General features: G+C 39.1%; 1 protein-coding gene across 1 annotated transcript in view; it reads right to left on the bottom strand.

Moving 5' to 3' along the window:
- Positions 1-9378, bottom strand: part of DPP4 (dipeptidyl-peptidase 4) — a 34810-nt gene extending 25432 nt beyond the window's left edge. Inside the window, exons 1-9 of the mRNA XM_009894651.1 lie at positions 9369-9378; positions 6940-7038; positions 6294-6388; positions 6100-6174; positions 4024-4076; positions 3850-3922; positions 2578-2698; positions 1994-2154; positions 4-53 (exon numbers count right to left, since the gene is read on the bottom strand). Of these exons, the coding sequence (XP_009892953.1) occupies positions 4-53; positions 1994-2154; positions 2578-2698; positions 3850-3922; positions 4024-4076; positions 6100-6174; positions 6294-6388; positions 6940-7038; positions 9369-9378 (737 nt within the window). The remainder of the gene's footprint in view (positions 1-3; positions 54-1993; positions 2155-2577; positions 2699-3849; positions 3923-4023; positions 4077-6099; positions 6175-6293; positions 6389-6939; positions 7039-9368) is intronic.
- Positions 9379-9934: the final 556 nt, after the last annotated feature.

The raw sequence follows: 9934 nt of genomic DNA, 5'->3' as shown, positions 1-9934 counted from the left end.
GACAATCTGGTATCCACAATAAAGAATCGCACAGTTGGATTTGTAGCTCCTGCCTAAAAATAAAATTTTTCATTGTACTTTTGAAGAGAGAATATTCTTGGTGAAATAAGTGTTTGAAACCATAGACGAAGAAATTACTACAGTCAGGTAGAACCAGCCGACTTCAAACATGTGAAAAGACAAGCTCCTAAATGCAGTTCTGAAGATTGATACATGAATTATTCTTTGTAATTTTTTTTTTATGTGAAAGTGTTAGTTATGCCTTTCTACATAAGCCAGACTACTGCATTTAGAAACATTCATAATTACATAGGGCTTGCTGTACCCACAGCAGCATTTGACCACATCTCATCCCACATGCCACATACAGCATCTAACAGTGCATCCAATCCATTGCTAACTGACAGAAAAGTGCTTCTTCATCAAAACTGATACCTCACATTAAGTGGTCATGTAATAGCTGCCTATACCACAGTCAAAGCTGTGACTGCAACACGCACCCCACGATTTTTAATGTAGTGCTACTAGGTACTGCCAGCAATATAACTGTATCAGTAAAGGCTGCTTCTCTAGAAATTAACTAGCCAAGTCCTCATCATAAAGCTTAGGTAGCTGTAGCTGACCCACCTCCAAAAGTCAGCAATATTCCAAACAAAAGGGGTTTAAAATAAAAAAAAGTACAATTTAAATTGTCGGTTCATTCCACACCTACGTCTCTCCACAGGCACCACGCTGAGGGCAGAGTCCCTGTAGCTGTCAGTGAGTCCAGCAGCTCGCCGTGAGCATCAGTGACCCCTCCGGGAGAGGCTCCAAGGGGACAGGCAAAGGCCGTGTGCTCCTGAAGCTCTGGGAAGGGGTGGGGAACGACTGACCACAGCTGCTGCAGAGAAAGCTGAACTTGGCACCAAGGGGAGGGCGGCTTTTACACCAGACAAACAGCTGTATCAGTTGAGCAATCAGCTGCCTGTACCAGCTGTTCTGCCCCAGTTAATCAAGAGTGAAAATACCTTCCTGAGCTGGCCAGACCAGTGTGGGGGGAATATATAGGTGCCTCAGCCCAACACAGAGTATAAAAAGCAAATGATGAACAAAAAGAACTGAAGAAAGTGATGGGCTCGAGATGGTTTCAACCCACGTATTCCTGCCCAGTACTGGGGATGCCCAGCATTGTGGTGGTGACCATATTATGGAGACCAGCAAGGAGAACCACGTTTGTATTGCAATTCAGCAGTATAATGCAATTGTTGTACTCTAAGGGTAATGTGTACTTGTATTGGGTCTGAAGTGCACTGCTGCATTGCTCTGCTAAATCAAAATCCCGTGTAATGTCAAGTAACGTCACACAGGTAAATCTTGTATTAAACATTAAACTCTCCACATGTGGAGTATCTGAAAGAACCTGTTTGCAGTGTATTGGACTCTCGCATCACATAGTCCAGTGCCAACTGTGCTGTGAGCAGTGGGCACAAAGTCATGTGGAGAGGAAGGGGGAGGAGAAGAATCTGCCCGCACTACAAGCTTCACTCTCACAGCTAAAACTGAAAGAGCTTTAGGTGTGGGCAAAGAAACTCCATCAGCAGATTCCTCCCCTTCATCCCAATATAGGAAGTATCCAAAAGCTAAAAATGCTACATTAGTTGAAGAAGATTCCATTATCAACACCACATAAAACCCTAACAAAACGTACATCTGCCAAATGCTTCGTACCAGCTTCAATTCCCGAAAAGCTTTTTGATCTCAACATCTACTTGCTACCTCAAAAATTTTTGGTGAAACAACAAAAGCTTAAATCATACTTTTTTTTTTTCTTTTTGCTTTCCCCTGGGAATAATAAAATACTTTAACATTGCCAGATGCTGTTGACTTCAGAAAGAGTAATCACAGCAAGCTGTTGAGGAGAGACAGACAATATTTTCATTAGCAGAAACTGATTAAATGAGACTACTCTCTTAATGAAACTGCAGAACAACCGTGTTTAATAAATAACACAAACCTTGGGATATGGGATTCTAATGGTCTTTGGATACTGCAAGGTGTCCTCAGAATAAAAGGAATACTCTATAACAGGAACTTCTGTATCATTAAATGCTGCATATGCCACAAAATCGCCACTTGGAGACCACCACAGAGCAGAATGAGTGCCAAACATTTCCTCTGAAAGACATGCAAATGCATTTAAGGTATAATTGATAAGGTGGCTCTTCTATCCTAGGTACTGTTCTCATTAGTTTTTAATACGATTTCTTTTTTTTTAATTGAAGTTCAGATACCAAAGTTCAGACTGTTTGTTAGGGTTCCGAAATGAGACATTAGATCAATGCTTATAATCTATCATATGAAGCTAATTCACACACACTATGATTTCCAGTGATGTGCTGCAAGTTCAGCAAACTCATTTCCCTTCTTAGATCCTCACACTACCCAGGTATTAAGCTCAGGTAAAGATGCATGCTTCTGCTAAAATCCAGACTTAGATTATTTTTAACTTTTCAATGATAAGAAATGAGATAAGAGTTATAATAAAATAGTTACAATAAAATAAAGCTTTTATAGCACTATGCAAAGTAAAATAGTTACCTTCATAAACCCAATCTGGTATTCCATTGAAAATTTTATTTTCCTCTCCATTTTCAGTGATTTGCACAGATTTTTCTGTTGGTGAAGCTTTTACATAAACATTATTATTCCAAACATAGGCCTGCAAAACATTATTGTGATTACAATTACTGTTAGAGTAAATCCTACTTCCTTCCTTCGCCACATCTACTGGGAAATTTACTTTTACATTAGATGACAAAAACTGTGAAAGTTGCGTCTCACCAAACATCACTGATCCTTAACAAACTTGAATTACTAATACAAATCATGTGTAGCAACCTAACTTCAGGCCTAGATGCAAAAAACAACTATAATAAATGACATGATTACCATATCAAGTTTTGAAAACCTTGTTATTCATTTTCTGTTGAGATACAAGCTTATTTTCCTTCATTGGGAGTTGTTTTTCACTAATTTGTCTTTCAAAGAAAACTATCAGTACTTTGGTAAAATATAGATGGAGGTCTCAGCATTGCTAATAGATCTGCAGAGACGGTACATTTCTGCAGTAGCGCTCAGAACTTCTCTAGCTTTTGGAACCTGCCTGCCTCTCTAATTTCCTCTCCAACACCTGAACAACTCAGTTTTATTCCAGAGCTTTGCTCTGTGATGCAGAAACCTCTTTTCAACATCCTTTGCTTCTGTGGTTGGGCTCTATAATCCCTATACTACAAACAATAAGAATAAATAAACACCACATTCTCCTGTGGCAGATCTTTAGTCAGATCTGACACTCACCATAGGGAATACACAAGCCTCGCAGACACAGTGGCTGCCACGATTGCCATGGGCTGGGGAGGAGTGGAGGAAGAAACAGTGGTAAAGAGTACAAGAGAGATTTTGATCCTCTAATCCCTGTTACAAGCATCTAGCAACACTCCACTGCTTATGGTGTAATTAGGAGATAAAAATCACAGCGATGAGTCAGTAGACAATTGTAATGCTGTTGCCTTTGAAAGGGATGAACTACTGTCTGCAACTGTAAAAACATGAAGTTCCTGTGCATTTGTGCATTATATGACTACTGGGGACACTATTACTTTCAGGAGTGCTTTTTCATTAAAGAACAAAACAAAACACACAGAGAGATTTTGGAGTCTTTCCAGCAACAGCAGCCAACTTGGAAACTAGTCCAGCTACTTATCTAGCAGCAGGAAAGTCCCCAAACCTCAAGGGTACATACAATGTGAGCTTCTATCCCACGTACACAAAAATGACTGTTTTATATAAGTTTCACTTATTTGTACTAACCAGTTTGTGACCAACAGGTGACCAGGATATGTATTGTATATCATTATGTAGTAGTCCGTCATCTAAGATAGAACTGGAAAAACAAAACCAAAAGGCAGCTAAGATAAATCAGCGAAATGTCATTTCATTACAAAATAATGTTAAAACTATGTCTCCTATGCAAAAATTACTGACCTGCTATTGAAATCATAGATGTGATATGAAGCTGTATAGGAATGCCTCCACAACTGCAAAAGAATTATTTTAATATTAAGAAAACATTAAGAAAATAGATTTCACCAGGATTCATGTCTCTTAGAGTTTGAATTACCTCTGAAACCCTTCTCATGCTTTTGTGTGACACACAGAACACAATGAATGTACAAGGGTAACAAATCTCTGCAAGGTTTAAGAAAAGACTAAAGAATCAACACCCCTCTGGGGTCATCACCTGAACACTACGACGGAGGCTGCTGACTGATTAAGGACAATGACACAGAGGCCAGAGATGCTGCAGATTTTCAGAAATCCTTGTAGCTACATGGCAGACTATCATAGCTATGCACAGCTAATCCTCCTCCTTCTGCCTTACTGGCACACTTGCTGTTTTCTGTCTCATTTTCCATGCTGTATTATTTAACTTGGCATCTTATTGTTTAGTAGTCCTTACAAGTCCCAGCAGTATTTCTGCAGAAGTTCCTCCAGTTCCAGGGTGACCTATTCCCATTCATATTGCCACAGAAATAAACCCTTTCTCTCAGAAACCTGTCCCTTGAAGTCTGTATCGCTCTGTGGGCCCTTACAGAGAGAAAGATCACGATGATAATGCAGACACGTGTAAATGTGTTCACTATGCGGGGCCGAAGAGGTTTGCTTTAGCCCACAGTGTTGATATGCTACAATAATGCTACCTTTCATGATGGTTCTTGAAGATTTGTATGAAGATATAAAACAATAACTTAGTACTACACAACCAGATGGCTATTACATAAGAAGTGTCTACATCCCCATGATTCATTTTGCTACTGTGTTTTCTTGCAATAAAGATTAATAATAACATAACTTTCAATCACACTATTATATAAAGGTTAAAAGACCTTGCTTCAGCATTAAAATAAAATTATCTCTTATGACTGCAACAAATAAAATACTATAGAGCAATAAATCATGAGCAGGGGGGACGTCTAGGGTGGCTGGAAAAATAGAAGGCATTTTGTGGCCCCTAATGATGCAGTGAAAGCTCAAACAATTCTGAACAATTCAGAGAGACAAAAGGTAACTGGCTTAGTAGTACCTAGCGAGGAAGCTAAAACTGCAAAAAAAGCCATGACTGAGTGCGTGGATTGCGACTGGCACAGTGTGAGAGGCATTCTTGGACTGCAAAGCCAGAGCGTGTAGCCAGAGCTCAATGACACAGCGCTCAAGAGTCTGTACACCGCACAAGTCAGCTCTGAGCTTTTTACAAACCGAACAGGCAGCTAGCTCTCAGGGGGGAAAAAAAAAAAGGAAACAACAACAAAGTTACTGGCTTCTTAGTGCACACACTGTAGGGCAAATTATCACCTCCATTAGGTTTCTGTAACTGTCCTCAAGCGGCACGCAGAGCCAGGTCTTCATGCCAGCTGGCATAAACGTAGCTTGACCTTTGGTGCATGGTTCAGCACCAAGCCAGGATGGGGCATTGTCCTGGAGGTTTTTCGTGTGCTTGCTGACAGCAGGGAATGAAGACACCCAAGTCCACTCCAAGCGCAAGAGGACAGCCTTCTCTTGTACGCACATGCTGCTTTTCATTCACCTCAGTTTTAAATTTTTATGTCCTAACACCACAATGTAACCACCATATATATACATAGCATATATATATACACACAAGCATACGTATACAAGTGTATCTACCCATCACTCCTCCTTACCCACACAATTCCTTGGACAGTCATGCCTATCTACTCTTCCAGCTTGTCTCCCCAGGGGAACCACCCAGCCTCACTCTCCTTGTGATCTCTCTCCATCCACTTCTTATCCAGCTTCTCTTCTCAGGCAGTCATACCCCTGCTGCCAAGCTCACAGACACCACCAGTCTCTTCTCCTCCTCCTGCCTGCTCAACTTCGCTGTTCCCCTGCAGACATCCATCGCGTTCATGCATCCTCCTGCATTTCCCTCACATTCTCTCAGCCTCTGACATCCCTACTTTCAAGACCAGCTTCTTGCTGGGTTGTTCCCAAACCTTTATTTCCCAGCTTCATCCTCGGAGATGCAAAGTGCACTTGTACCTTTGTATAGCTGTACTGCAGAAGAGCAAACTTTTGGTCAGGAGACAATATAACTGTGGTTGCGTTGTATTTATCCTGTCAACAAAGGGCAAAAGAAACACATAAAGCACTGACTCCAAAGAAATGTGCAGAACAAAATATTAAATTCAACACCTTTCCCAATGTCTGCATATATTATATATAAGTGAACGTACTAGTGTTGTATTCGCCAAGATTACTGAGGATGTTCCAGTGCCAGCATCGATACGTAGGATGTCCCCATTAGCTGATTTGTGAACATACTGATTTCCTAGAAGAACGAGAGAGCTGCTAATAAACAATACCTAAAATGCTCATCAGTTACTTCTCTTTTCCCCTTATGTTTTTAAGCAGGAAATAAAATTAAAAAATCTGGTCAATATTGTGTTTCCTACTTCTGTAATGAAAGGATGTTTATAGCACAAGAACGTTCACAAAATGTAGTCCTGGGGCTCACAGCCTCTGCCTTCTGGTATCTCTTTCCTTTGGGGCACCAGGCATATTCAAAAGGAAAAGCACCCTGTATCCTTCTGTTCCCTGATAGCCTTTCGCACAGGAAGTTGACACACTTCAGAGTATAACACACTCCTACAAAAAAGCACAGAAGTAAGTATGCTCTTTTAGCAGCAGGAGCGTATAGCTTACTGTGAACACGAATGTGTATCTAAGGGGAAAAAAAATCACAACTATCTGAGCTATGCACCTTTCTATAATTTGACTTTTCTTTTTTCAGGATACAGTAGTCACCTCAGCATGAAGATACGTGTTTACCAAAGGCAGTACATTTTCTTGACATTTATGCTGTATGTAGAAATGAATTACCTGAAATCCACTGCAAATTATGTGTTTTGTACTTATAGTCATCGTTCAGGTAATTCTGTAGAGTGTATGTTCTGCGTGAATCAGCCTCAGAGGCACTCTCTGAAAGAAAGAGACAGAAGAGAGATTTTGACGTTGCTGCAAATTGTTCCACCCCAGCTTCTTAATTTGACTACCAAAATAGTGGGGTTTTGTTGCCGGTTATTGATGTGTTTTAGCTAACCAGCTCTAAAGTACTAGCAGGGAGAAGGCACTAAAGCTTTACTGCAAGATAAATTCAGCAAGCATAAAATAAAGGAGTATCGGTGAGATCACTCAACAAATTCATGTAAAAATTACAGATGCCTTTTCTCTGCTGGTATTTTACTTTAAGGTACACAAGAGCTGTTATGTTTTGAGTAAATGAAAATACCTTTTTGACAGTGACAAAAATAGACAGACCACCTCTGGCCCTCTTATCTCAGGAAACGCATACTTGTACGCCTCAAAAGTTGAAACGACATGATCTTGGTGCCTTTCCCCTCTATGCTCACTCCGGGAACTTCACTGCAGAACCCCGACTGCTAATATTTGCACGAGACACCCATTGTGGGGTGGATCATGCAAAGCAGGGACGTACATGCTCATGTTTGAGAGTGGTGCATGGGCAAGGCTGTCCAGAGGAATGAAATGTGGCATCCATGTGAGTAGATATACAGACCTTGAAAGAGACCCTAAAATTAAAGCTGCCACTGTACTTTATCACTTATGCCACAATACTGCTGTTCCTGCTCATGAACCCTTCGATTGTGAATCATCTGCTTAACATTAAACTCAAATTTCAGAAATGTCTCAGATAAAAAAATATGAAGAGCAGTGAAATTTTCAGAGAAGGTCTAATTAAAAAAAATAATTAATTAAATCCCAAACGCTTATCGGTAAGCTTATGATGAAATAAGTGGTTAAATATTATCGCTCTCTTGATGTGTTTCTCACCAGGGTATCTTAATATTTACTGCAACATTATTATTTTGACTGCAAAATTAAAGCCAAGTAACTGGGTTACTATGAAAAGACTAAGTGAAACTTTGAACCCAGTTAAGCTAATGAGTTTGGTCATCAGCTACAGCGCACTGCAGTCAACTTAGATGAAAAATATTTCTTTCTTACTGGCTGCAGTGCACAAGCTACTCTTTACAAAGCCTGAATGCTTCAAATAATAATAGTAATAAATTCATTTGTGAGTCTTTATGATCTTTTTCCTCTAAAAAGAAAGAATACAATTTTTAAATTCAGGTGTGCAATTCTCTCCCTGCTGACTCCCCTGCCTTTCTTTTTTTTTTTTTTTTTTTTGTTAATGGAAACCTAAAAACTACCTTCATACAAATCTACACAGTCCAGAAAGGACACAATTTTTATTTCAGCTGCCTAAATCACTCCTTTTTTGTTACCACCAGTGTGCATCAAAAGATCTAGGATAAAAAACAATTGATAATAACACTCAAGTACAGACGTGGTTACTGATCAGCCAAGACAATAACCTGCCCATACCAATTCTGAGAGTCCCAGTCATTGAGATACTTTTAAACAGACAGCCTCTTCTTTCACTGTACTGAAGAATTAGAAGAGTCCAAGGTCCTTGGGGACACACACACACAGAAAAGCACCTCACAATGATTTTTACATGTTATATTTCTGCACATTAAATACATGCGACAATGATAGAAACATATTTATATTAGCTATTACAGTTTTACTCTTATTTCCAAACAATAAGCACATTGCATATATACGGCACAGACTGTACAGCCACTGCTGCAATAGAAGGCAAGAGCCATAACAAAGAAACAACGGTTTTAGCCTACGATACTCCACAAAGGTTAAAAAAAATTGCTTGCTCAATTCCATCTGAAATTTGACTGTTCTAAAAAAAATTACAAGTCTAGATTTCTTGCTTACAAAGCTTCCGTGAGAATATTAATTTCTCAGGTTAATTATTCTATATTAACTGAATATTTAATTTGATGGATTATGAACAAATGTGCATTTGATATTCATGCACAGTTGTCTAGTTGGGAATATCACTTCTCTCCTTCCTGAGTAAGTGTCATTTTCAATTAGAAGGGCTTCAGAAAGCAACAAAATTCTCTCTTGGAAAAGGAGGAGCAATTTAAGACAGGTGGCTGATGAACAGGTTTAGGGATTTTTCCAAACTGATGAATGTTTTCCCCCCTGGTGACATACATATTTTGCTGAGGTCTCATTACTAAAAATCAGGCCACTATTAAGATTTGTTGGCTGTGTATAAAATTAAAATTTCATTTTCTGTCAACACCTTCCACATAGTAACTGAATATGAAAACATACGCCAAGCTGTAAGGGTATAGTCATAAAAGTTCTAGTTGAAGTGTTTTCTTAATTTACGAGATAGGCCACTACCAGTATATTCTTACTTATCCGCATTATGCCATCCACCAAAAATACTCAGCATACATTGAATTCTGCACTATGGTTCTTCCTCTTTAGAGTCCATTTGAAAAAAAAAAGTGTCAAACAGGATTATTTTGACAAAATAAAGTAGTTGTTGACATTCAAGAGCATTTTATTGGCTTTGAAGTTTGGATACAGGTCAATGTATGTTCATATTTCAGCAAAAAGGCTTCTTTCACTCTTACGTTCCCCAGAGAGGCTGTTAAAGCTGAATTTTCTTGCCATTTTTCTTTTTTACTATTCCAAATGCAGACTTATTTTTCTAAATTCCAAATGACTAGCTCTTCATCTCTACCTTATTCTCACCCCCAGAAGCACATACATATTTCCACTGTCATAATGATTTACTGGAAATATTTACATCATAATACCTGTTACAACAGCAAAAACTTAAGTAAGTCCTTCTGGGAAGAAGGCTCTTAACCTTTTATGTAAGTAGTACTCATATGAAGTTGATAAACAGTTTTGGTTCAGTTTTGGGTGTTTGGTTTGTTTTGTTTTGTTTTTTTTTTTTTTAATATGTCACCCT

This window comes from Charadrius vociferus, unplaced genomic scaffold (assembly GCF_000708025.1).
Source record: "Charadrius vociferus isolate BGI_N301 unplaced genomic scaffold, ASM70802v2 scaffold161, whole genome shotgun sequence".
NCBI lineage: Eukaryota > Metazoa > Chordata > Aves > Charadriiformes > Charadriidae > Charadrius > Charadrius vociferus.
Note: the sequence above shows the minus strand (reverse complement) of the source record. Positions and strands in the feature narration are given on the sequence as shown.